We start from the raw sequence: 27,742 nt of genomic DNA on the forward strand, positions 1-27,742 counted from the left end.
AGGAACTTCTGGTTAGTCCTTTTTTTCTGTTTGCCTTATCAGCACCAGTCTCCATTGAAGGAGAGGGCAGCTTTCTTTCTCTTCCATTAAAAAAACCAAAAACAATTATCACGCACGAGTCCAGTAGTTTTCGTCCTGCTGTATCCCAGTTACCACGCTTTTTTAATTGCTTTTAATAACCGTGCCTGAGTTTGGTTTCTTAGGGCGAATCCGCGATTCGAACCACTGTTGCTATGAGTGGTTTTGCTTTCAAGACGAGCACGTTGCCCCCGTGCTATCCTCCGTTCCCATGTTCCACATGAGATCCCTCTCGTCTTTGCTACAAGAGCGTAAGATAATCCAATATAGAGGCGCCACAGGTGCTTTCCTGCCTGCTCTTGTCCCTCCTCACTTTCATCTCATAATCCCCGTTAGCAGGATGCTGATGCACCTGTTCAGCAAAGGGATATGCATCCGAGGAGAACTCGAAGGATAGGTTAATTGACCTGCAGAACAATCTGGCATTCCCTGGATTGCTGACTCCACCAGAGTGGCTTCCGCTCTAGTTTCAGGTATGATCACCACCCCAGACCACCTGCTCTCCACTGCACCCTGCAATTGTTTGGGCAGTGCAAAAGTTAGTGGAAAGTTTTGGAATGCCATCCCATCTAGGGATATGTAAAGTTGCATACAATTTTAACGCGAAAGCAGATGGCGTAACTGCTCAGAAATCACTGACTAGGTTGTTCTGTGCGGTTAAATTGGCTGAAATCCAACCAAACAAGGCACGGGTTGGACATTCTGAATGTCTATGGCAGAATATCCGAGGGGCAGTGGACTTTAAATTTGGTCGGATGTCTTTTTTGGCACCCGGCGATGTGACAAGGGTGTAATGCCTGTATTGGTGACTGTTAATCTTAATGACACTACTTCTTGTCTTCCTCACCACAGCCCTTACTCCCACCTTGCCCGCCTCTCTACAGGCCTTTAACACTCCTGATGGTCGACGGCTTGTACACTCTACAGGAATGCTGAAAAGTAGTGGTCCTTATTATTGGACTCCTGGAAGGAGCCTTTTGGTAGGAGAAAAGCGGTTGGTATTTTAGTAGACCCTACCCAGATCCCCATGATGGCAAGGACTGTAATGAGAAAGAAAACGAGGGGTGATAATGGGTAATGATGCATAACCCAGGCATTTCATCAATTCTCCAGCTTTCTATAGAAACGCATATCCGTCTCTCAGATCATATTGCTTTTGGATTCCTGTGGACAGGGTTATCACGGGGAGGTGATGACAGAAGCCAACACTTGCACAGTGGGGCAGTGGAGGGAGAGAAAAAGGCGTCAAGAGTGCGGGAGAGGGGGGCTTATGCTTTGGGAGTAAAGACTGCGAGCATGGATGGAGGGCTTTGGGGAGAAATGGCAATCACCAAGGGGCAGGATTGGGTAGGAGCACATGAAAATAGTTCAAGGGAAGATGGAGAGCTGGAGGAAGCAGGAAGAGGAGGGACAGATGGAAGGACGAAAATACCAGAATAAAAGGCACAGGGGAAGGGGAGGTAACATGTTGAGAACTGGAAGAGGGCAGCAAGAGACGATGAAACAATGGACGCCAAGATGGGAAGAGCAGGAGGAGGGCTATATTGGTTGGCAAATGAGTAATGAGTAGGCATGTTTTTATTCATGGTGTTTTGAATAGTGCTGACAAGTCACTGAAGAGTGATGTGAGGCCCTGAGTGAGCAACAACTGGCTCAGAAGGAAAGATGTCGAGGCAAGGAGAAGAGGAGGAATAAAAGAGGTGAATGCGGCACACCAATACATATTGGGCCTCATTACGACCCGGGCGGTAAGGGATTACCGGTACCGGTAAGGGCACTGGTGCCGGTAATCCCTTACCGCCCAATTACGAGGTCCCCAGCCGTTAAGGAAGGGACCCGCAAAGGGACCTTGGAGGTAATTACCGTACCGCAATTTACAGTGCTGTATTTACCACCTTCCCCATTCACATTGAGCCCTATGGGGCAAGAATGGGAATGGGGGAGGGCCAATGGTAAATGGGGAATTACCACCCCGCCAATCTTGGAATGGGGCAGTAATTCCGCCATTCACCATGGCGGAATCCGGCGTCAACCATGGCGCTAATAGCGCCATGGTTAACGCCTGGGTCGTAATGAGGCCCATTGTCTTCGAGGAGGCCATGTGCCTATTTATTTGAATTACATTTTAGCACCAATAGTAAAAAAAGGAAAAGAGACAGGATGTGCCATTTGTATTGTCCCATCATGAAAAATCAAGGGCTCAATCAAAGTTTCTGTTTACACTCTCAAACATGTAATTGCAAAGCCCATAACTGCAATCAGTTGTTCTAGGGATTGACAGTCACATATCACATCAACATTTTCGTGCAACATTGCTATAGGTAACAGAGCCCCACACCGAATTCCGTCCCCATGACAGCACACACAAATATACTGCCATCGGAATACACTCAGCACCCTTCACCCAACACATACAACTGCTAAATATATTGTTACAGGACTGGTCACCTCTGCCAAAATTGACACTCGTCTGCAACTATAAATTAACAATACCATGTAATGTTCTTCCCCTGCCATACAATATACTTCTTTTCATGTATTTTCAGTCTATGGTCTGTCAAATTCTTAGAAACCCCAAGCGCTTCAAGGCCATCACAAAGGCAGTTAGGTACTATATACATAACACATATTACATAACCATGTACAGGTTGGGTTGCATCGGTTTTTTACAACATTTGGCATAAACTGATGAGAAAAGGACTTCCGATCTCTAATACACTCTGAGAAGAGGCCACAGCAGGGCAGGAATAGACTTAGAGGCACCCAAAAGCGATACTGGATATCAAAAAAACATTAGGTTTTGGCTGTCATACGGTAGGTAGGTTCCGTAGGTTAATACACTTGACAAAACACTGACAGACGTACGTGTTGTCAGTGTTTTTGCACAGTAAAATGCACTCCCTATTTATTCTAGTACTGGGTAATATACTTTTCTAACTTCAGTCCTACCCTATGTGGAGTAAGTGCTGGATAGTGGGCACCGAAACACTGGTTAGTGTTCTGTTCACCAGTATTATGAATGGGTTACTACCGAGCACAGCCTCAAATGCCTCAAAACAGTTTGTCATTACTAAATGGCAGCAATAAAGTCCACACCATTACAAAACACAAGGCAGGCACACCTATCAAACCCAGTGGATAAAAACAAAGACTGTTCTGTCAAGCCTGGAACATCTGGGACTCGTTCCATTAAATTTCCAGCAGAGGCAACCAAGCTGTTTTGTTTCCATTTTTTGGAAGGCATTCCGGAGTGTGGATTCTTTTTTATGCATTAAGCAAAGATGAATTGACATGACGTAAATGCCAGAGATTTCTGCATCCTATGCCATGAGCCAAGCATATATGTTGGGAAGCTACATTCCTCACTGAGCGCAGACTCTGGAGATAAGAGGAGGCAAAGGAAAGAGAAAGTGTATGTGCAAGCCAGGTGACAGTGAACACTTTGGAGTCACTAGCCACTGCTGACAAGGTTGGAGCATTGTGGGAAACATCAAGGGCTTCCTTAAGTTCTTTGTAAAACCTGAATCCTCCTTAGATACGGGCCACGCGATATTACAATTGCTTTACTCCGGCGCTTGCATTCTACGTAAGGTAGTGGATTAGGGTCAGATCGGGTCATGAAATAGTCCTGGGCACCACAACAAATTGGCCCACAGTCACAAAGGTACATTTGTGACTTTTCATGACAAACTGTGGGAATAATACATGCGTGCGCAGTTTTCTGCCCGTGCATATTTACGTACATTGGGTAATTAATATTGGTTAAAACGAGCAGTTGTGTGCAGTGCATAAACTCAATAAAGTGTCCCACATTGGGCCATAAAACTGGCTCACATCGGCCTGTTGGACTAAGGACCGCACACACCCAGTTGCCTCCTAGACAACATGTGGCTCAACCATGAAACAAATGGGGCATGCTCACACCCTGACATTGATTATTGCTATATTCTGCCCCCCTACTCCCCCTGGAGGTGAAATGCCAAAATGTCGCTTTGCATACAGTTTCTGGTCAAAATTCGAATTCAAAACAAAACCACTGGCACCTGACACGAATCAAGATTCATGGTTGCGGCGCAGACAATCCTGGGTCAATTTCAGTAGTGGGACAGCCACCAATTAGGGGTAGGCCCAAGGTGGGCAATCACTCAAAGTCAATGTTATGGACACTTGGAATCTCTGTCCACTCTTCTTAACTTCATGCACAGGAAGTATAAAAGACAGGCGATCTATGTCTTTGAAGCGGGGTAGGAGTGAGCTGTGAGGTTCTATATCCTTTTCCCGCATCCCTCATTTGTGTATAACTTTTCTTGGAGGCCTCCACCCGAGCACACTTCTCTTCAGCATGGTCCAAACTCTGCTCGCTTTGTTTTCACCCTCGCACCTTCGCCCCCCCGCCCCTTGTATCTTTGTGCTTCGGTTGAGAATCCCTCAACCTCCCGTCCTCTACTCTGCCTCGCTTCCCTTCTAACTGCGGGGGAGCCGCCAGCAACTGCGCAACAGACACCCTACACCCTCCTACTGTGCTGAGCCAGGCCAGTGTGAACAATCTACACCCTCCATTCGGGAAAAGCGTACTTGGGGAATCTGCAGTGAGGCGGTTTCCGAAGTGGTAGGGTTGGATGAGGAACGTTTTAGACAACCTAAGGAGACTGAGGTGTATAGTGAGGGTTGGCCTTAAGGAAGTGTTTGGGTCAGTGGTAGAAGTTTACAAAAAGAAGTAGTGAAACTGTGTTCCCTGCTGGCTTGCCCCAGATAATCACAAACCCAGGGACGTCATTTAGGGGTCGCCAGAGGTCACAACTGCGACCTCTGAGGTCTCCCCCGCAACCTCTGTGGTCACCCTTGCGACCTCTAGAAATAAAAAAGAAAAAAATATATATATTTTTTTGGAATGCAACATCGTGCTGTGACCAGCACCATGTGGCTCTTTAGTTCTGGAGTGGCTGGCTTTCTTGTTAAAGCCCCTTAAAAAAAAAGAAGAAAAGGAGCGACACAAGTCTAACAATTTCAGCACCGACCCTAACTAAGAAAGATTAGGACTACCAAATAATGTGCTCTTCTGGAATTCTATACAATAATTGCTAGACTCATTAAAGGTTTATTTCAGGTACACTTCAGGGGGTGAGTCACTGATTTAGTCTGTTCTTAAACGCCTCAACTCAGCCTTTCATCCTTCTGAGGTCGATAAATGAGTACCAACACAGGTTGGGTGATATTGGGTGTATTTTTTTTCTATATAAAGCACCTAAGCGTAAGTGCTATATATTAACACATCATTATCATTTGGTCATGGACGTCTGCTTGCATTCACAGTAATTTGGTAATATGGGCCTATACACACTGATCTTAACGATACATATGGCGATCCATTCTTGTATGAATGTACATCACATTATAGTGGTATCGTAACCATATTTGTTTGTAGTGTACAATGCTATGTGATAGCACTTCCTGTTTTGTCAATGGGTGAAAGGTCACGTTCCATCGCATCCCACGGTTTCACTTTGGGTGGGGTCAAATGGCATCACTTCCTGTGATGTCACCAGGGGTCAAAGGTCGTGTGATGTCACTTCCGCTACCCCCTGGCATTTTGGTGAAATGACGTCCCTGCACAAACCCCATCACCATGCCCCTTCCCACACACAACACAAACCCCCAAAGACATGCATCTTCTGTTTAAGGGAACGTTCAGTGCAAGTGCAAGTTTCAACTGCTTCCTACACTTTAATTTTAAAACGGAACCATTCCAGAACTGCCACCACTGAAGCCTAAATCGCATCCCACCTTCTTTTATGTCATGTTAGCATGCTTTTATACTGCGCCATATCCCCCACGTGATAGAACCTCCACTTCACGAGTAGTGGCGTACTGAGCGAGTATCTTAAAGCAGGGAAATAGCTTCTCCGAGCAGAGGGAGGGAGGGATGCAGCGGGGAAAGAATGTTTTGAGATAGCATGTTTGCGTGCCGGTCCTGTTAGGTGGACCATGGTGCAGGAAAAATAAGAAGGCAGATATGTCCTAATGTGTTATTGTAATGGAGTTGGGTTTCCGAAGCAGATTTGCAGAATTGTAAGTTAGTGCACAATCTCCAATAATGGTTTGCCATCACGCGGCATGTCCAGCCTTGCCACTCTTTCGGTTGGCATTATTACCACAAAGGGTAGGGATGAAGGTGCCCTTGAAGTTGACCACTTGCAGATCAAGTAACAACAACTGGTGCTGATCACTCATGTGTAGAGGCAGTCCGAATCTACGGAAAACGTTCTGAAAATCTGCAGGAACTAGCCAAGCATTTCAAAATCTGCAGGTGATTTATAAAATCTGATGAGCATTTTTTTTTAAATCTGTGCTGATAAGAAATTTGCATTTTCTGGAGAAAAATCTTCCCCTAGACTTGGACTGTCTCTACTCGTCTGTTCGGCGATTGCGCTTTTATCTACAATATGACTTTGAAGGAAAATTAAGCTAATTCAATATGCGTTGCGTGGCGTGGCACGGTAGCGAGGTACCTTCTGACCTTAGTGGGGGCCCAGCCATCTAGGCTATTACTTCATTCAGTTGCCCTCTTCCAGATAACTGAAAATATTGTCTGTAGTGATTATTATTAGATGGACACAACTACCAGAGCGTTTGAAAGCAAGAGGCCGCGCAGCTAACTCCTGAGCGCTCCCAGGATTTCCTCTGATCACGCCCATCAGTGATGGCATGGGTTCCAAATAGTCCAATAAGCAGAGTATTGCAGAGTGAAACCAAAAAGCAGGCCCTAGGCCATGGTTATCGCACTAGTCTTGTCAAAAATCACAATGGAGCTCACCGCAGACAGGAGGCCTACAACCCTGATGGCTTTCCGGATGTAGGAATCCAAACCAGGCCTTGGAGCCGCGGTGGCGAGTCCAACCTGGGTTCGTGGTCCAGTGGTGGACACGAGCTTACAAGGCTTGAGTGACGAAAAATGACTTGAACACCATGCCTGCTGGATTGCCGAGCTTTCCTAAAACTCATGGAGTCAGGGTCACAAAGTCGACTTTCTTTAATTGAGAGTATGAAAGACTGCAAGTCCCAGAATTAATTAGTTTGTGAAATGCATGAGCACGAGTGGACCAATGGCGCCCTCGTGCCATGGGGTCATCTGGCTACCCTCCCCTTAATGCATGCAGAGGGCGGGGGCGGATTATGGGTGAGTCGTCTGAGGAGAGCACAGAGTACGTCCAGGTCCAGCACGAAAGGCAGAGAGTGGGTGAGGAGCGAAGGCAAGGCTATCCTTTAGCGACGGACGGGGCCAGTAGCAGAGGCAGCTTTGGGTGGGGTGGGGAGAGCCGGGGGGGGGGGCTCCACAGGGACTCTGGGTGGGCACACTGGTCACAGCGGCTCCCACTTTGTCACCCCTGGCTCCACCACTGGATGGGGCTACACCAAGAAAAGTAAAGGGCCTCGGCTACGCAACATTTATCAACGGAAACATCGTACTGGCCCTACACTCACAGCACTGGCGCGTGGGCAGGGCCTTCTAGCGTGAGGTAAAAAGGCCCAAGAAACCAGAGGCAGCCTGCATGGGCAAGAAAAAAGCAGCAGCAGCTACGGTGTTATTCAAGAGTGCGGCTGCGCCTCGGCCAGACTTCTGCTTTCTATAAACGCTGACAGCAGCGAAATGAAAATACGGCCTGGTCCCGCTGCACGGCCATGCGTATTCGCTAGGTTTCTCTGCTATCAGCCCTTTAAATAAACCCCTTCTCGCCTCCCCCATCTAGACACTGGCCTTGACCATAAAAAACGCCGATGCGTCCCACACTGTTCGGAGGCAGTTGATGGAGGAGGGCCACGCATCCCAATAAAAAGAGGCGGATCGATACGTCCGCGGCCCAGTTTTGTGCTGACTGCAGGCAGGGCCGCGAGCGAGTCTCCCCCCACACCCTCTCCCAATCCAGCTGCAAACCACTGCCCCAGACAGGAATACTCGGAAGCCAGGGACATTCTACCGCAGTGTGTGCAGGAGAACTAGTTAATGCATTGGGCAGGGACAGAGAGAGTGAAACAGATACCCAGGCTGCGGCTGCAAATAAGGGAAGTGCAAGCCGCGGGGACCCTTTTTCCAATGAATTCCAATTCCAGCCCCCTCTCCCCAGCCACTCACCCAACCCACCACAAACGACCCGGAGATATTAGGGACGCTTCCCGCTACGCCCCTGCAGTTCGCGCGGGGACGCTGCTGCCCACAGAAGCGTCTTGCGAGTACGATGTCAGACAGGCCGACAGACACACGCATTGATGTAAATACAAGCCCTGTCCGGGGCGCACGCACACGCACTGACAGCCTACACACGCGCACGCCCCCGCCCACCTGACCTCCTGGCACACTAAGCGCAACAGAAACAATGGCAGTGCGGAGGATACACACACAGGCTGTACTGCAGGCAGAGACACACGGCAGACACAAAAACATCCTTTCGGGCAAAAGCGGCACCAGCCAAGAACCGCAGCACTTCATCGCCATCCCGCGCACACACATGCACAGTACCCCTCGCTCCCCAGCCCCCACAGTAGCACCCCGTCCCCCACATATGCCGCGAGTCCACCGCGCGCAGACGCCCGGGCACTCACCGTCCCGCGCTTCCTCCCCGCGGCTGCAGTTGCTGCAGATGTGCTTGATCTCCTGTCCGATGTGACAGTGGATGACAAAGGACACGTTGTTGTTGTTGGTGGTGCTGCTCGGCTCCTTGAGCGGTTTCATCCTCACCAGATAGAAGGCTTTCTTCCTCGGCTTCCCCTGGCTGGCCGCGTCTGGGGCACCGCTCTCCCTGCAGCCCGGCGCCGGTGAGGAGGAGGGGGAGGCGGAGGAGGAGGCGGCGGCGCCGGCGGCGCCGGCGGCGGAGAAGGGAAACCTCCCGGGCTGCCTGGCGTGTGTGAAAGCCGCCATCCGTCCACTCCGGCCTCGGCTGTGATCTGACACACACCGGCGCGTGCACACACGCACACACGCACGCGGGGATTAGCGGGGGGAAAACACAGAAGGGGGAGGGCGAAGGAGTCTCTCTGAAGTCTTAGTGACCTCTAAGAACCCGCTGTGTGAACCATTCCGAGCTGGGGGATGGGGTCCGTAAATCAATGCTACACCTGGGACGCTCCACGCACTCTCTCCAAAGCTGAACAACACCAAAGGGTGTGGAATTGAGCCACATAAACAAACGCACGCACAAATGCACCTATGGATAAATAGAAGAAACACAGAGAACGCAGGCAAAGCTGGAGACTAAGCACGCCGGCCAGGGGATGGACATGCATGCCACTTAGGCCACCTGCACAACATTCGGTGCGCAAGTATCCTGGAGCACAATGTGCAATTTAGGCCCGGCTGCTCAGAACAAAGACTCAGCTGTGCCAAAGGAAAGACACGTGTGTGAAGCCATGCCCCAACCAAGTCAGCCAATCAAATGCTAAAGGCACTCTTGCAGTCTGCAGCGGCAGGCAGTGTCATCGACACAGTGGTATTAGCACATACAATAAATAATCCGTGGATATTTCATCGCAACAATTTAAAACCACCCACACCATACTACCATTTCCACATCACACCTCGGAGAGCACCTGCCTGCGCCCCCCCCCCCGCCACCATTACATAATGTTGTTTTATCAGAGCCAGCCTTTGGGCAGGGCGGGCCGCGCAGCATGGTGGGAGATGGTGTGGCAGGCGCCCTATTGAAATTAAATGCATTCTGCTATCGGGATGGAGCGCATTTGTTTAATTGTTTTTTCATAACGCGCCTAATACCGTACCTGAGTTTGGTTTCTAAGCGCGGATCTGGGATTCGAACCTCTGTTGCTCTGCGTGGTCTTGCTTTCAACACCCGGGCATTGACCCTGTGTTAATAGGGTGCCTGCTGTGCCGATTGAAAAATGTGATGCTCCCCCACCCCATGCCGCATGACTAGGGGGCGCGTGGGGCGAAGGGCGCCACATTTTTGATTTGCTGCTCGGGGCGCTGCGGCTTCTAAGGCCGGCCCTGTGTGTTATTAGGATTTTACCACAAGCCACTGCCATTTGCATGGTCTCCAGGTGTTCTGGCCGAGCTGAAAATAAGAGAAGGGGTGGGTTTGTTAGTGGGAATATTATATAATGTCCTAGTTCCTGTATAGCTAAGGCTCCAAAACACTGCACCGGGCACGCTACGCCATCACTACATCACTAGCAAACCCGATAGGAAGTGGGTATGAACAACATCCCAGTATCAAAGCCCAGACCAGAGTGCCCTCAACCAGGAGAGCTGCATATGCAGGTGCTCCGGTGCCCCGGGCACCCCCTGACCCCGGGAAAGGTGAATTTCGTGAAAGTCCCTATACTTACAATAGGACTTTTTTTTTGCCGCCGCCTGTCCCCACTCCCTGCCGGCAAAACCAAAAGTCTATGCTCCTGCCCCCAACACACGCACCTTGGAAAACCTGCACCCGTCCTCGCCACAATACTGGGGACATGAGCTGTGAAGATATTGCAGAGGCGTCGCTGGAGGGAGGGACGGGGGAGGCCATGGTTGTTTTCACTGTAGCCCGGATAGAAGCTCAGGGGTCACAACCAAAAGGATAGCTAGTCCGAGTCCCCACAGTCCCGACATTCGTGTAGCCCCGGATTTTTCCCAGACCTAGCAACACCCCCTGCTTGGCAGCTGAGTGTTTGCATAGATGACAGTGGGCAGGAGATGTCACAGGACAGGTGTACCAGTGGGCGCCCTAAAGCCTGCTAATACCGTGCCACTGTTTTGTATTGCCTCTGCTGTGTTGGCCATCTCCTGATCAGAGCTGGGGGTCTGCCGAAGGTTGGCTTTGTTGGTAAGAGTCTGGGCGCGAAGAGCCAAAAAGTCCTTACTTTGTAACCCACCCAGTGGCATCAGAGATGGTGGGGTGATTTGTTGTTGAGACATTGTGTGGTTTCTTGCTAGGCCGTTGCACTGATTATTGATGGCCTGAGAGATCCAGAGTGATGGTTCAAGGGGTCCCCCGAGTTCGCAAACCAATCAGCACCATGTTCATGTCTGTATTCACCCAGTGGTGGACTGGCCTATAGGGCACTCTGGAGATTCCCGGTTGCCCTCTGCATCAAGGACCTCTTTTGTGAGGGATTTCCAAATTTTCACACAGGAAAAGGGTTGGACTTGCTGACAATCTGTAATATGGGCACACTTTGAAAATTATTCCCAGGGTCTCTTTTGGTTCCCAGTCCACCCCTGCATTCACCCCCACTGGGCGCAGAGAGCTCCCTGTAGGATGGCGACATGTAGGATTAGCAAAGGTAACCCTCATTTTATGGTCAGGCAGCAGAGGCAATTGTTTTCAAAGCTCTGCCTCTTCTAGAAACATTTCTTGATGGGCTTCCGCTCATTGTTTCATCGGCCAAACAATGAGTTTAGAACAAGTGTGCCTGTACAGAAACCACTGCCTACGCAGGAAGGACTGCGGTTTGGAAAAGTAAATAAACAAAACGCTTTGTCAAAAAAAAAACTAAAAGCACAGTCAATTGGCTGGAATGCTATGGAAAACTTGCGCACAATGAGAGCAGGGAGGGTTGGTTATTTTTTCGACCTCACCTGGTGCTGCTTCAGGGGTAGCATGCTCAGGTGACTTGTGGTCCCATGGATATGTGATGTCACACAGCAATTTGGGCTGCACTTCCCCCCTTTTAGGGTGGGACAAAGGCTGGCTTGCACAGGTTTTTCTCCTTCTGAAAAGGTGCTGTTGGCAGAACACCGATGCAATGGAAGGATGTCCAGAGCGATTGCCAGTGGTGATGATAAATTCAAAACTTTTATACACATTGGTGAAGCGCTTTGAAACACATTGTGTATAGGTACTATATAAATAAACTATCATATCAGATCATATGAATCCCATCAACACAAGATGGCGTTGCTCTTCAATGTTTCAGGGGATGCTAAGGGTATTTTCGACCAAGTGCCGCTCGGCAGAAGCTCAGTTAGTTGACTCCTGATTTAGTTCTTGCTGCCCAGCAAACAGTGTGTTCTGGGACGGTTTCCCTTCCAGTGGAAACTGAGATGCTTACACGGCATCATCTGATGATGGAGAAATGGGTCTTATTTCAGGTGAAAAAAATCAAGCAACACATTTGCGAGAGCTGCTCAGAGGGAAATACAAGTCTGTCTCACAACGTACCTCAGCAAACTTTGGGCCAACTGGCTGAAATCGCTGCAGTGCCGCAGATTGTAGCTACCACCTCAAATCAAAGGGCGATTGATGTCTGCCACCACCGCTCCCTCAGTGCCCGCTGGTCCCCACTTTGATGATGTGGGACACTGCCTTTGACCGAAGACACGTTTTCTGGGTTCACACTCTCCTTTAGACGGCTCATACGTTTATTGGAGTGAGTCCCTCGCCAGCTTCCCCTTCATTGCTGCCAGGCAAAGGAATCCCCTGCCACTTACCCTCAGCAAAGAAGCATCCCACCCTGCATTCCGCAAAGCCCTCAAAACTTGGCTGTTTAAGTAACCTCTACTAACTGTGTGGACATCACATGTATGGATGTGCCACCGTAAGCAAGCTTGGATAACGTCTGCTCACATTTCTCTCATCGTCATGCATGCTCACGTTCTCTGTAACCAAACGAACTGTGTAGACATCACATGTATGGATGTGCCACCGTAAGCAAGCTTGAATAACGTCTGCTCACATTTCTCTCATCGTCATGCATGCTCACGTTCTCTGTAACCAAACGAACGGGTGCACCCATACATACGTATGACACCAAGCAACTTGCCAAGCTCTGTGACAGTGCCGCGATGCCCCCGGGCTGTTGTGCACTATGTAAATAAAAAAATAAAATAAAATAGACAGATGTATGCCCATATTCCAGAAGGAGTCTCGTGACTCAGATCTTTATTTCTTTATGTATAATACATTGGGGGTCATTACGAGGTTGGAGGTAAGGGATTATCGGCACCGGTAAGTGTGCCGATGCTGGTAATCCCTTACCTCCGTATTCCGAGTTCCCTTTGCGGGCCCTTCCTTACCTCCTGCTTTTAGCAGGAGTTAAGTACGGGACCCGCAAAGGTACCTCGGAGGTAATTACGGTACCGTAATTACCTCCTTCCCCATTCCTATTGAGCCCTATGGGGCAGAAATGGGAATGGGGAAGGGCAAAAGGTGAATGGGGAATTACCGGTCCCTCCAACCCTGGAATGGACCGGTAATTACTCCATTCACCATGCCGGATTTGGGACGGTTTCGGAGGCAACCATGAAGCTAATTACTCCATGGTTAGCTCCAAACCCGAAATGAGGCCCATTGTTACTGGGGTTATTGAGAACATGCAAAGACTGAGGTCTTTCTTGACCATGTTGCCCTCTTTTAGAATAAGAGCAAAGAGTACATGATAATACCCTGCTGGCCCATCCCAAGCCAGGAATTCTCATGGGATTCAGATATCCCAAAGCTCCTCTAAGTCCAGGTGGGAGTAGGCACAATGTTCCTAAAGTTGGATTTGGGGAAGAGGCCTGCAGGGAGGGACAGCACCCTTTGGCCAGTTTCCTGCACTACAGGTAATTGCTGCCACCAGAGACATCACTAACACATCGAGAGCTGCCCTGCTATCTGTGACAAGGTATCCAGTCAATATTTCAAAAACATATTTTCGAAAATGCCATGTTTTCAAAAACAAAATGCTGCATTTTTTTCTTCGAATGGTTATTTTTTTAGTTTATGTTTTATTTTTGTTTGGTTACTAAAAAAAAATATCAATAAAAAAAACAGGGGGTTGTGGGGGCAAAATTGTGTCGAGAAAATGGCATTTCGAAAATATGGCGTTCAAAAAAGTCACTATAAACCCTATGACAATACTAGCTGACAGTCTCTGCTTTAGGCCCTCCCAAAAGAGCTCTGCTCCAGTAGTGTGACATCCTTCAGTCCTACAAGCAAGGCTGGGGGAGCGGCGGGGGTACATGGGCAAGGGGTAGAGGGACATCCCATGCTTCACTCACAGCCTCTTCACAACTAAGTGATGATCTCCTTCCCACCCTAGCCATCACCCCAGCAATCATACTGTTACATCAGGTGGCACTTCTCACACCTGGGTAAGACTTGACGCCACGCCTCTCCTCTGCCCCTTACTCCCGCCCTTTCTGCCAGTCCCATGTTCCTGGCCGACTACCCAGAGTAGCATACCCCTCCTGATGTGAGTAGATTGTTTTGATAAGGTGCAATATGCCACTCTGTGCTAGAAGGAATGAAGACGAAGATGACATGACTTACAGGAGGGCAACAAACAGCAACACATAAAGCAAATGAGCAAAATAGCCGCAGAACACCATGGTGGACAGGTAGAGGGGTCAAGGGAACTAAAGAGACAAGCCCAGGGATCTGCAACCTTTCGCTTTTAAGATGTGTTGCACTGCAATTCCCATCAGCCCTAGGCGGCAGAGCCAGTGGTCAGAGATCAGGCGCGTCATAGTCCAAAACATCCGGAGGAACACAGGTTGCAGGCCTCTGGGCTAGTCCAATTCAGAAGAGTACCGTTGCAGTTATAGCCATTTTTCCATATTCCTGACGAAAGGCGATTGAAGGGGGAAAAAAGGAAGATAGGGGGTTCATCAGCATTTTTTGCTATTTCCACTTTTTTCCTTGGCCAATCAAAGGTTAATAACATTTCCAGCCAAACCAAAATAAATGATAAAGTGCATTCTTTATAGAATTCCGTGCTTTCTGTGATTAGCAAAGCGAGCCTGCAGCTGCATATCGTTCAACAGCCTCCTCGGGATGCATTGCCCCTCATAGGTTATGTTGCTCCCATGCATCAAACCTTCTAAAGTAACGACAGGCCCTTCAGGAGAGGCCTTCGCTTTGCAAGATCGTTCATTATTATTCTCGCGCGCAGGGTGATCTTCCCTCCTCTTTGGAGCTACGACTAATATCCCCATGGCCCGGCACTACTTTTCCTCGCCATTACATTACCATGGAAGATCATCGAAAGGTAGTGGCATGGCAACTACAAGGCCACATTGACCAATGCATCCTCCTTGGACCTTAGCCTGACCTTTGACCCGACGTTAGCCTGAGATTATCATTTTCCAAGCGGTGGACGACCTCCTCCTGGCACGTGCTTGATGGTCTTGCTGAGTTTGTTGGCAGCTTTTAAAGCATTGGGCTCTGGGGCGCTGCCTTCTGACTTATTATTGTGTATTGGGACTCAAGAGGGATATCCTTCACCTTCTTCATGGCTCACGAACTTGGCCAATAACGGAACTACTTCTCCAAAATGTGCCTTTCACAGGTCACTTGGGTTCTGCCTGAATTAAAATGTTCCTTTCACGCTCATGGAGATAAAAAAAAAAAAAAAACTCAACATCAACTTTCCCATCCTTCCCGCGCTAGAACTTTTCTTCCTGTCAATTCATTTTGGACCAGCGTCCAAGGGATTTCCACCATTGCATTTAGATGTGAGTAATGCTTTAGAGTTCCTACTCTGCAGCTCTTTTGATTTGCAGAGCAAAGAAGTCTATTCGTAGATATGTAATATCTGTTGTCTGGCTTTTTCATTGATTTCCCCTTGAGGTGAGTATCAAAAGTAAATGAGGCAGCTCGTGGTTCAAATCCCATTGACTGTAAAGCTGGTAGGAAGTGGTCCCTTCCGTGTTACCGTTAGCAAGTCTCTAGAATCCTTGGAAATCCCACAGTCTGGGAATGTCCGGCTCCAGGCACATATTACTCATTTCCTCTGCCTCTGCACCTTTGTCAAGATACTTCCCTTCCATCCTTTTGGAGGAAATTGAAATGTTGGTATTTGCCAAGTTCTTAGGGCAGCCACGTATTCTTAGAATTCAGTTTGATTACTTTTGATACCTTTTGGATTAATTTTTCTGGTGTATCACAATTTCGTCTACTAAAGTTTCCCTTATTTAAATTTTATCCTGTATTTAAGTAATGTATATATTGTGATTTGCACTTTGTGCAGCGGCTCATCTGCATTTTGCAGTAAGGTTAGGGATGTATTCATTTAAATTAATAAAATATCTAACAATATTAAAAGGCCAGATGTATGTTTGTCGGCTGCCGTCATGCGCAGTAGAGGCTGCCCGCACACACAGAATGCTCCACTAGAGGGAATTGTTGCCTTAGGATATACAGTGGTGTAACTTGCATCGCTTCACCTGTTGTCACCGCTAGAGGGAGCTGTATGCTTAGGATATATACTGGTGCTACTGTGTGAATGAAAACACGCACTTCGGCAAGTGTACACTGGCCTGCACACTAGTAAGTAATAAAGGCAAGGGCCAAATACACTCTTGAACAAATACTCGTTTTTTAAATAACACTTAAAGGGAGAACCTGCTGAAGTTCATTTCTGGATTGGCACTGCCAGGAGGCTGTAGTTCAGTAAAGGGGTGGTTGTTTTAAAGAGGACCTGTGTGCATTTTCTTAAGCACACTCGAGGGTTGAGGGCCCACTGTCACATTCCATCTTACCGTAGTAATGGATTACTGATGCGTCGTAATATCAGGGATTTGCTTTAGAAAAGTCTGGTCTAATCCGCACCTTCCACCATTTCTGCTGGAATCAATGCCCAGATGTGGCACCACATCTCTCGCATGCTGCGTTACACTGGGCCCTCTGCCATTTGCATAATCTCTTTGGGCTCGGTGCGTGGAGACATAAGGAAAACACAAAATCCCTTTGCTGTTGTGTTGATGTGTGAAGTTCAGAAGTACCTGCATACTGTGGATGAGTCTCTGCAAGTGTTTTGTGTCACGGGCACTGGCGGCCTCTGCGTTCAGTGGGGAGCCTCGGGTGCCCACAGCGCGAGGGTGCATTGGTTGGGATTGTGGCATGTATCTGGTCACCGGTTGCTCCAGGCCTGCAGGAATGGATCCATCCCTTCTGAGCGTGGCCTCCCAGCTTGGCCCTACACAAGAGCAGGATGCTCCTACTCATTGCATCTTAATGTAAACGCGCTAAACGCTCGCATTTTGTCAATGGCTTCAGTTGAGAAATGTACTCGAATGGCCTCCACAACAGTTGTCTCCACATATTTTTGCAGTAGAAGAAAGGCGATGCACACCGGTGGCCCTGTGCTGATCATGGTGCGGATATTCAAGAAATGGGTCGTGCATAATAAAAATGTGCATATTGCAAATACGTCCTCATACCCTCGCTACAAAAAAGCCGCGTGACTCTGCATCGATTTCTCCATTGAAAAACACTAATCTAGGCAGATGCTGAGATCAGGGGTAGATATTATGTCGCGCTCCAGATGCTTTGGCCTACAAGCCCCATCAGCCCCACGCGGCCTAGCCATGAAGAGGGGTCATGGGAGTTATAGGCCAGAGAACCTGGAGGGTGGCATGCTGGCTACACCGCCTTCAGGTGGTCTCGCCTCAGCTGGAACCCATCGATTGATTAGAAACTCTAGGTAAAGTAAGGGCTGGGTAGACCCATGGAAGGGTTGCCACTGAGAAGTTCAAAGGGGCAGAACAGGCGATAGGATGTAGGCCAGTAGGACATTACAGCATATTTGCCAACAGTCGGGAGCTGCGGCCAGTGAGATGTGGAAGGGATTCAGAGAGATTTGAATAGATCTCCATTGACAAAAATAATTTCTTAGCAGCGATGAACTTTAATGATCTTAATGATTAACATAAACTGGACACATGAAGAAAAACCTCCGCACACATATTTAATGTTTACGAAACTGCTTTACAGTTTACAGTTTAAAATTGTGGAAATACTTTCTGATTGGAATCCAGGTTGCTTTTATTCCTTCCCAGGTGCCAACATTAAATATACTTTCTAAACCAATAGTTCACTCCCATACAAGTGGCTGCTAGCCCCACTTCTGAGTCTTAACTGCAAAAAGGAGACTTGCTACGTGCGAGTACTCCTTTCCACCTGTCCTCTGACATTCCATCCATCCATCGACATTCATGTTCTCTCCCCTGCTGCCCTCACCGCTACCGCCACAGTCTCGGAAGGATAGCTCAGGGGCAATATGCTCGCCTTGGAAGCAAGACGACACGGAGCAACACAGGTTCGATCCCCGGGTCTGCACTTAGAAACCTCTGGGTATTAAGCGTGTTATAAATAACCTATCATATCATTCCAAGTTCCCTTCTGGTGTTCTCTCTCCCTTTTTTCCCTCCAACTACTTCCAATCTCTGCTCTGGTATTCTCACCAGAAAGGAAAGGATCGTATTCAAAGCCCTAACACTGACCCACAAGTGCATTCACTTCACTGCTCCAGCATACCTCTCTCAAAGGATCCACCCTGTCTCCACTACCAGGCCAACCAGATCACTGTACACCAACATGCTCTCTGTGCCACTAGTAAAAAGAGTAAAAGCGGGCCGATCCAGCTTCCTCTATCTCGCGCCCACTCACTGGAATGCCCTACCTCCCACTATCCGTGGTGAGGACTCCCTCACCACCTTCCGAAAAACTCTGAAAACTACCCTCTTCACATAAGGCCCGACACATCAGCACAAATACTTATCATGTATGTTGTAATACACTACCAAATGCAATATTTGTAACAACAATATGATGTCTTGTAGTATTCATAATGTGTCAACATTCGCTATCATGTCTGTACCATGTAACTAAGTTATTGCAAGTAACAGCGCCTCAATGCCCCTGGGCTGCTTGTGCGCTATATACATATAAATAAATAAATAAATAAATAAATAAACACCCTCACCGAACGCTCCATTCTCGTCTCGGTGGTTCTCTCCGCCTCCCTTCCCACAGCTGCTTATAACCTCTTCTCTGATGTTTCATCCAGCCGTGCGCCCATACTCTCTCCACCTTCTTCCTTACTATTCCAGCAAACCACCTTTCTGATGCTCTATCCAGTCATCCTGCCAATACACTCTCCTGTTGCCTTCTCACAGCTCCTGTGGTTTCCTTCCTCTACAGTCTACCCACTTGTTCTCTCTTCATTCCTCCACCACCTCCTCATTCCCACAGTACCTGTGTCTCCATCACCAACTCTTAATGCCACACTTTAGATAAGGATCATTTCAATAGCAACAGTTATCCAATTTAACCTTCACACGGCTATTTTTCGAGACAGTTATCAGTACAATTTAAATCGCCTTAATGTGACAAAGATTTGGCCACAACATCGAATGTGCAAACATGTCATGGTACTTTCATATGGTTTAGGGTGATTTGGTGGAGTACATTTGGTCGCAGGAGAATGCATCTATTTTTTTACAGGTTGATTTTGCTGCATATATATGTGGGGGAGTCCCCCAGAGTTCCCCTTTAGGCTCCCTACATTTATTATTTCCCTAAACCCACACCCACATATATATGCAGCAAAATCTGTCTAAAAACTGTGACAAATTCTCCTTTGACCAAATATGCTGTGCAGTAATCTGCCAATCCCCTTTCATATATGTATGTCATTTGATGCTACTGGAATTTATACCACACACCACTGCCCTTTTTGTGGTGTAATGGCGGATCTGATAGAGAGCAGGTGGGTTAGGTCAGTGGGGAGAGGTGGAAGTGAGTCGTTTCTTACCTGTAACTCAAATTCTCCAGCGTTGGTATCTTTCATGGATTCACATGCTGTGAATATTCCCCGTCCTCAGGCTGGGAATCCCTCACCCGGGGGTTCCCAGCCTAATGACAGGGAATATTCAGAGCATGTGAATCCATGAAAGATCCAATGCTGGAGAAATACAAACTAGCTATGTGCTGCATTGATGGGCGTACTCTCTCGTCAAATGCAAACTCACATATCATTTCTATACAATAGTTTATTCCTACACAGGTGCCTGGCCCAAACTCTTTGAGTCAAAACTAAAGAAGTGTCTTCCTCTGTCTAAGTCCATCGAAGGATTGCAGCGCCCAGGGCAGCATACCTTCCTAGAAAACCCACCACCGCTTTAAATTAAGTGTGCCAATGGTTACAAGAGGCAAGCTAGGAATTGAACGTACAGATATAAGACACCATTTTCCCATATAGAGTATAATCTCTGATGTTACATCAGACATCATGGAAAGGGAGCACAGAGAGCGGTATCATACGTTTCAAAGGTTCTTGTGATCCCCAATGAAGAATGGTGTGGGAGAAAGAGTTGCAGAGGTTGTGGAAGGGTAAGGCCGCATCCAGAGAGTCAAGGTGGATATTGAAGTCTCTGAGGAGGAGAAGTTTAGAGGTAGAAGTCAGGAGAGAAGATGTGAGGTTGGCCCAGTCAGAAATGAACTTCTTCCTACCAGAGTTCGAAAGAGATGGGGGATAGGTAATGGAGTAGCAGTTATAATAGATAGGGGCGATGGAGAGAACAATGGAGATGGGGGGTGGGGTTGAAAGATGCCCAGGGGAGGGTGTGGGAGGAGAGCTGCGCAATGCACGATGAACTCACCAGGTGGTCTAGCAGCCAAGCAGTCACAGATGAAGGAGGTGCATTAACACGCTCTGCACAAGGGTAGCTGAGTTTTAAATACCCAGAACCGAGGTCTAGGCATACAAGAGAACAGACAGTAATGTTCACAGGGCCACAGTTACAAGGGGCAAGGCAGGATCACACAAGGGGGGCAGCACTAGTGTGCAACAGAATGCAGTTTAAAGGCTGTACTTTTAGTATGCAAAACATAAGGAGGGTGAAGAGAAAAACAGGCTGCTAGTCATATTCAATACATAAGGCCATTTGCAGCAATTAACTCACAAAATCAAAATCCTGCACAGCCAGACTCGAATTTGAAAGCAAACAGCCAAATTACAGCACATTGATGAGGCCAGAAGTGGTATAACAACCAGAATTGATTTTGCAGCCGTTAAAAGGAATCACGGATATACACCGCCAGAATCGACTCTGCTAAGTTATAGGAGAAGAGCAGAGCAGATTTTGCGTGGGCAACTTGTGAAGGTGTCATGGGAGCCACTTAAGAGAGGCAGATGGGAGGTGGGAAGGTTGCAGCAAACGTTCATGGACAGTCAGAGTTAGTAGCAGCGCCGCGGGGGGGTGGTCGTCCAGGCAGTAACAGGAGCAGTAGTGTAGGGGACCAAAGAGTAACAGGGGCAATGGAGCGCAAGGCTGAAGAATAGTGGGTGATATCAAGATCAAGAACCCGCAGGAGGGGCAGGATGCAGGCAGCCGCAATCAGATGGTAGAATGAGGTAGGACGCATCAAGTGGCTTGGTATAGAAAAAAGAGTTAGTAGAGAGGGCCAAATGATGCTGAAGGTGCGAGGAGGGAGCTGGGGGACTGCCTTACCGGCTTGGCGCAGTGAGAGGTGCAGCCCGCATGCCGCTGACGGTGGTCATCTGATCCAGGCCGCATCCAGGCCTGTGCCCGTAGCGGTGGCCCTTCGATGGGGGCCGGCGTTCGCCTGTTGGCTTCCGGGCCTTCTGGGAGTACGAGCAAAGATCGGGCTAATCCGGTGAGGCAAAAGGAGGCAGGTAGACGCCTCAGGACTCCTCAAGGATGCCGTCAGCCATGTTGGAAAAGGCGCGGTAAAGAAGAGCGCAACAATGGATGTTTCCCCATACTAGGAAAAATCACAAGGGCTGAAATCAGCACATTAGGGGTCCCAAATGCAACCTCTACTCGCCCCCAAATTGCAGCCATGCATTTCTTCACAGAAAATCACCCTCAAATCCGTGCTTGGTGGCTAGAGAGAATCAGGTAAAGTAAGATCCAATGTCAGTAGAGAACCATGAGTCACCGCTTGGCACACAGAGCGCGGAACACTTTTTGGAGGAGAGCCAGATAGTTTCTGGTCCTTGAGGAAGATTGTTCTCATATGGAGAAGGAGGGAGCAGCAGCCAAGTGTGTGCACGCACGGTGTCTACTACTCCGACTGCCAGGGCAAACACTCTTCCCCATATAGACCCAATATTAGGCAAACAGAAGAGGCTGCTTGCCTGGCTCTCTGTGAAAGCCACCTGGATATTGATTATCACGTTGTTTTCTCAATATTCAGATGCTCTCCTGAAAGTGATTTAAAAATACATCTTCTCTATGCATCTGTAGGAAATTCATCATTCAATGTACGCGGCATAGAAAACAAACCACAGCTAACAATAACCCATCATTTATTTGCCGCTTTCACCTAAGTTCTGTACATAGAACATTTGCAAATACAATTATTATTAACTAATTGAAGCTGCCGCTCATTTAACAAGCTGGAAAGGATGAAAGGCTGAGTGGCCCTTTCTAGGATTCGCAACCGGAAGATCACACACATATCGCAGCAGCAAGCGCTTAATCTGCTGAGCTATTTTACCAACTGGTAGAATAAGAACCCAGGAAAACTATGGAAGTTGTGTTTTTTTAAAAAATAATGTCGAGATGAAGTGAGGAAGGTGAGGATGAGTAAATACTGCATTTTCAGATGTTAACACATTTAAAAAATTGTGGCCATTCTTATGCTCCCAAAATACGCGTTGCTTTTATGCAATTCGGCAGGCTTGGGTTCCATGAAGAGGTACTGCGTTGCAAGAGCTGACTGGGGCCACACACCTCTTTTCGCCCCTGCCCAGCCGCCCCCACCCCGTATACCCCCCCCAAGGAAGAGAGGGTTCCCAGAGTACACTTTTTCAATTTCCAGCACCGAGTATATCCATGGGGTTTCATCCCCTTATTTTGCTGTTCACATGTCTTGGGAGGATAGCTCAGGGGCAACGTGCTTGCCTTGGAATCAATGATACGGAGCAACACAGGTTAGAAACCTCTGGGGATTAAGCATGTTATAAATAACCAATTACAATTACAAAAGAAGGTCAATGCCCAGGGGAATTAATTTTAGCAGAAACAAGTGTAACCAAATACAAAATAAATACATATATATAAAAAAAACATTAGCTGGCTTCTTGTTTCTTTTGTCAGAGGGCTTTACTCGGGGCGTCCATTGCTCTTCCCTATCAACAGCCAGTCCCATTTGCTATGGAAGCGTTTGCCCTCATTTCCCTGGATTTGTGGGCAGCAGATGTGCCCCTCACAGACCCTGTGCATCCTCGTTAAGAATGGCCCATCCGCTGCCGGGTGAAGACATTTTATAACAAGCGGTGGACATCCTTGAATATACAAGAGCATATTTGTTGTGATGCTGGGAAGAGACAATATGGCCCTTATCCACATGGGGTTTTGCCATTATAAAACGCTTCTGTGAATTGGGCCCACAGGCTCTTGCTCTGCTACCATTCTCTGATTCTTGAAAAGTGACGCTGATTTCCATCATTTCCAGATGGGGCGCTCTTCCTACAGGAATGCTGGATGGCAAAACGAGTATTTGAGGGTGCAAGTTTCCCCAATTTAATTTCCCAAACTTGGTTCAGTTCACCATGGAATCAAGGAGTCTTCTAATCGAACTATCTTCTGCCCAATGGCGTTTGATCGAGCTCTCAAGATCAATAATGGGGGGTTCAAAAGGTTCTAATGTAAATGCCCATTTTTCCAAAATGCTATCTGCTGATAGGCTGCTTTGCTCGCGTACTAACCGCGCATTACTGGGGAGAGGCAGGAGTCAGTGTCGACGGACCCGCAAGAGGTCAGGAGTGGAGCGGGGTGGGTGGAGGTGGGGTTTTGTTAGGTTGGAGGGCACGGGGACAAAAGAAGGTGGGCTGGTTCGCATTTTGGGAAGGAGTGGGGCCTAAGAGGAGATCTGAGGCTCTGGGGTGTCCCTCATGCTAAAGAATGGTGAGGTATAGCATGCAGTTGTAGGGGAGTTGAGGGGCTGATGGCGGGGGGGCGTGGGGAAGTCCCATGTACAAGAGTAGTGTCGGGAGTGCAAAGGAACCAAATATAATTTCTTGCAGAGCCAAAGTTGAACCCGGGAAAACGTGTCATGGTAAAAGAGGCCTGCGGGAGAATTCACGTGGAACCATTTGCAATGATTTGCTGTAATATCTCCTTTAGACCTTGTGCTAGACCTGATATCATGAGGAGCATCCATAACATGGGGCATGCACCCTAGTGCTTTTTGAAGCATTGCTAGAAGTATCTTTCTTTAGCCCCTCACCATAGGATATCCTGTAAAGAGCCTTCATTGCCCAGCCACCCATGGGCGAGAGCCCCCTACAAGAAGGAGAAGCGATTAAGGGAGCATGCATTACATTAAGAAGCATATGACTGTGTAATGAAGACTACCTATAAGTAGTCATAGTATTTCCTATGCATCCCTCACCCCTCAGCTAGTTCAGAATGGACAACGAATGGATCCTAGAAACACATGAAATAAAGATCACTGCTACAGGAAGGACTTCCCTTAAGCTATGAAAGGTGTATCTGGTTCAGCCATTGCTCTCTGGTGCAGTTCTGCTTATGGTCTTCAGTGTGGCTAGTGGCCATGAGACTGCACTTATGGCAAAAGTCTGCATGGGAGAATACCTGATCCTCAATTACAAAAAGGAAACATACATTGGCAAAACCAATATTCTTGCTTATTTAAGTTAATGGGTTTTCTTTGGTGTTTATTGGTGTCTTTTTTGGATGGAGGAGGATTCAACAGGAGTATGCAAAGAGGGTGGATGGGCAAAGACAAAACCAGGATTCAATCGGCCAATGAGCATCAGGGTCCCTCTAAGACATACTTCTGAAAGCTATGCAAGAGACAAAGGTTTCTGTAGCCAGACCTAAACAGGTCCTTCTTGCAAGCATGCAGAGGAGTGCACAAAAGCACTATCACTTCACAAAGCAAATGCTTAATGAAGTAGCAAGGTTTGTGAATGCAAACTTTGATAAAGGGTCCTGACTTGCTCAACAGATTGTGGACGGTGCTACCTAGAGCCCCGGGTACCACCACTGACTAGGTTCTGCCGGATCTGGGGGCAGCAGTAGGAGGATCTCCAGGGCTACCCCACACTCACCTGTGAGTTTAGGAACTTAGGAGACACTTGTCACAAGAGCCTAACTGTCTGCATGGCCCCGATAGATAGATCAGTTCAGTTTCTGCAGTTGCGGGGAGACCCCACAAAAAATATTCCCAACTGTACCCTCTTCTAACCAGTTCCTCTGCAGTTGCGGGGAGACCCCACAAAAAAGATTCCCAACTGTGCCCTCTTCTAACCAGGTCCTCTACCTTATAGCAATGTCTCAATCTCTAAAAGTACAACGAAATCGGACATTTAAAAAATAATGAAATCGGCAGTTTTTTGCAAAAAAGGCTGTTTTTTAAACTCCCCATTTTAAAAAGAATAAAAAATAGTCACAGTATGTGGAGAATGAATGAGAAAGAGAGAGAGAGAGAGAGAGAAAGAGAGAGTGAGAGAGAGAGGGAGGGAGCGAGAGGGATTGTTGGGCGAGAGATGGAGCACTGGGCAAAAGAGGGACCACTCGGAGGAAAGCAGAATGGGCGCAGAGCGAGCAAATGTCCAGAGGGGGAGCGGTGGGCTAGACAATAGAGAGGGAGCAGTGGGCCAGAAAGCGGGAGAGAGCTGCAGATTGCAAAAAAGGGAAGGGGGAGAGCCTGATAGACTTTGAGAAAGGATGCAAGATGAAGAAGGAGTGAGAAAGAATGATGACTCTAGATTGCCGCAGGGGCTGGAGAGCGTAAGGTCTGAGTTCAGAGCATAGTTAGGAGTGTGGCATTGACTGGGGAGTGTGATTTGTAACGTGGCAGTGTGACAGGGCAAGTGGGTATGCGTATAGCTAGCGGGGTGAGAGTTTTGGCAGTGTAAGTGTTGATGAATAATTGGTGATGTGAGGGAAGTTAGTGAGTGCAGTGGTGCGGTTGCTTGGTGGGATTGGAGAACATAGCAATTGAATAGTTGCACCATTAAAACTGCAACTGATTAATAAAGATAATAATATAAAATATATATGCATATTAAACCAAAGTAAAAGTACAAAACACTGTTCTGTCAAGCTGGGGACATCTGAGCCTCTTCTATTAAATTGATAGCAGAGACCATATACAAAGGTTGCAAATAATGACAATCTGGCTCTCTTGCACTTCACATACACACTCCCCCGTTCTAGCAATCTGGCTCTCTTGCACTTCACATACACACTCCCCCGTTCTAGCAATCTGGCTCTCTTGCACTTCACATACACACTCCCCCGTTCTAGCAATCTGGCTCTCTTGCACTTCACATACACACTCCCCCGTTCTAGCAATCTGGCTCTCTTGCACTTCACATACACACTCCCCCGTTCCAGCAATCTGGCTCTCTTGCACTTCACATACACACTCCCCCGTTCCAGCAATCTGGATCTCTTACACTATAGCAGCCTTAAATTAATAAAAAATGTACTGCAAAAATGCCACAATAAATACAATTTGATGCCACAAAATGTGCAAATATTCAATTTCATGCCATAATATTCTGGAAGGTCTGCTAGCAGTAGGTCCATGACCTTCCAACCAAACATTTTTTTACAGGCATTGGGCTCAAAAAAACTAAATGCCTGCTCGCCCATACTTTATCGTGCCGGCCCAGGAAAGCCAAGGGAGAACCCCTCAGAGCCTCCAGACTGACATGAACATCCAGGCTTCACATGCATGATAAGAAAATCAAAGATGGCGGATTGCCTCTAAGAAGAATTGGTCTGCACAAATCAAAGGAGCAGTGCTGAAGACAAGATCACCCAAGCAAAACCACCCAGGAGGAGATCAACCCCAATCAGCACCCTGGGTCCTGAGTAAAAACACCAGAAACAGCTATAGCCCAAAGACCAACACCAGGGGCTGGGCTGAGAGAGTATAAAAGACAACCAGAAGAACTGGGAGGTGTGGCAATTTGGAGAGAGTGGTGTCAAGGAGAAGGAGCACACTGGAAGGAAGGGATTACTTTGGAGGGGGCTGCAGGAGGAGAAATGTCTGGGAGAGAGATGGATGAGTTAGGTGTGAGAGAAAGATCATAGAGGTTGGGGAGAGAGGGAGCATAGAGGTTGGGGACAGGAAGACTCGAGAGGTAGGAAAGAGAGGAACCCAGGAGGCTGGAGAACAAAGAGAAGGCGGTGAACACAGTGTCAAGGAGGAGGAGGTAGACAAGAGGGGAGAAGTGGTGAATGACAAAGGTGAGGGAGAAAGTGGGGAGTGGCCCACAAACAGAAGGATGTGGTAAGGAGAAGGGAGGAGATAAAAAGATTATGACACCACAGGAAGAGGAATATAAGCAGGGAGGAGGATGGAGGCAAAAAAAGACCCTAAGAGGAAGGCATAGTAGAGGCTAAAGAAGGAGAAGACCAGGAGGGAAGCCTGGACAGTCAGAGACAGAGAGAAAGGACACTGCAGACATACCCTACATCTGGCGGACCAGTGGGAGTGGGAGAAGGTATGTGTATGTAGCCCAGTGCTGAAGAGGTGACAGGAGTTCAGAAGTAGTGAGAGACGAGATAAAAAAGAGCCATAGGGACCATCGCAGAGATGAGAGAAGGACACACAGAGGGGGGATTTACAAGCAATCAGTGAGCACCAGAGCTAGAGGCAAGATGTTCCCCCCACTGACACCCCATCTCACCCGCCCAAGCCTAGGCAGAAACGAGTGAGGCTGCAGGTGATGACTCTTGTCCTCCTACTGGTTTGGCCCATATTAGTAGTAGGTCAGGGGGCAACCCAATGACCAACCGCACGTGGAGCCAGTAAAAAGGAAGGGAAAGAGCATTACCGGACTGGTGGAAAAAAGTGTTGAGGACACTCAAAATTTCTAAGGCTGTCAGCGACTTTTATCCCCCATAGATTGCTCGTCAGAGGGACCCACACTTTGAAACTGTTAATTACAGAAA

The 27,742-nt window shown here is 47.9% G+C and overlaps 1 protein-coding gene across 6 annotated transcripts in view; it reads right to left on the reverse strand.

The window, feature by feature from the left end:
* The window catches only part of PHACTR1 (phosphatase and actin regulator 1), a 1,343,031-nt gene that overhangs the window by 554,513 nt on the left and 760,776 nt on the right, over positions 1-27,742 (reverse strand). The window contains exon 1 of one of the 6 annotated variants that reach the window (XM_069620494.1): positions 8,677-9,046. The exons of 2 other annotated variants lie outside the window; for them this stretch is intronic. In XM_069620494.1, coding sequence (XP_069476595.1) covers positions 8,677-8,992 — 316 coding nt within the window. In that variant the 5' untranslated portion in view covers positions 8,993-9,046. Of the gene's footprint in view, positions 1-8,676; positions 9,047-27,742 lie in introns of those variants that run through there. 3 more of the 6 variants (XM_069620497.1, XM_069620498.1, XM_069620499.1) reach the window with 3 other exon arrangements.

The sequence above is a fragment of the Ambystoma mexicanum genome, chromosome 5q (genome assembly GCF_040938575.1).
Source record: "Ambystoma mexicanum isolate Mex_15411 chromosome 5q, UKY_AmexF1_1, whole genome shotgun sequence".
Lineage (NCBI taxonomy): Eukaryota > Metazoa > Chordata > Amphibia > Caudata > Ambystomatidae > Ambystoma > Ambystoma mexicanum.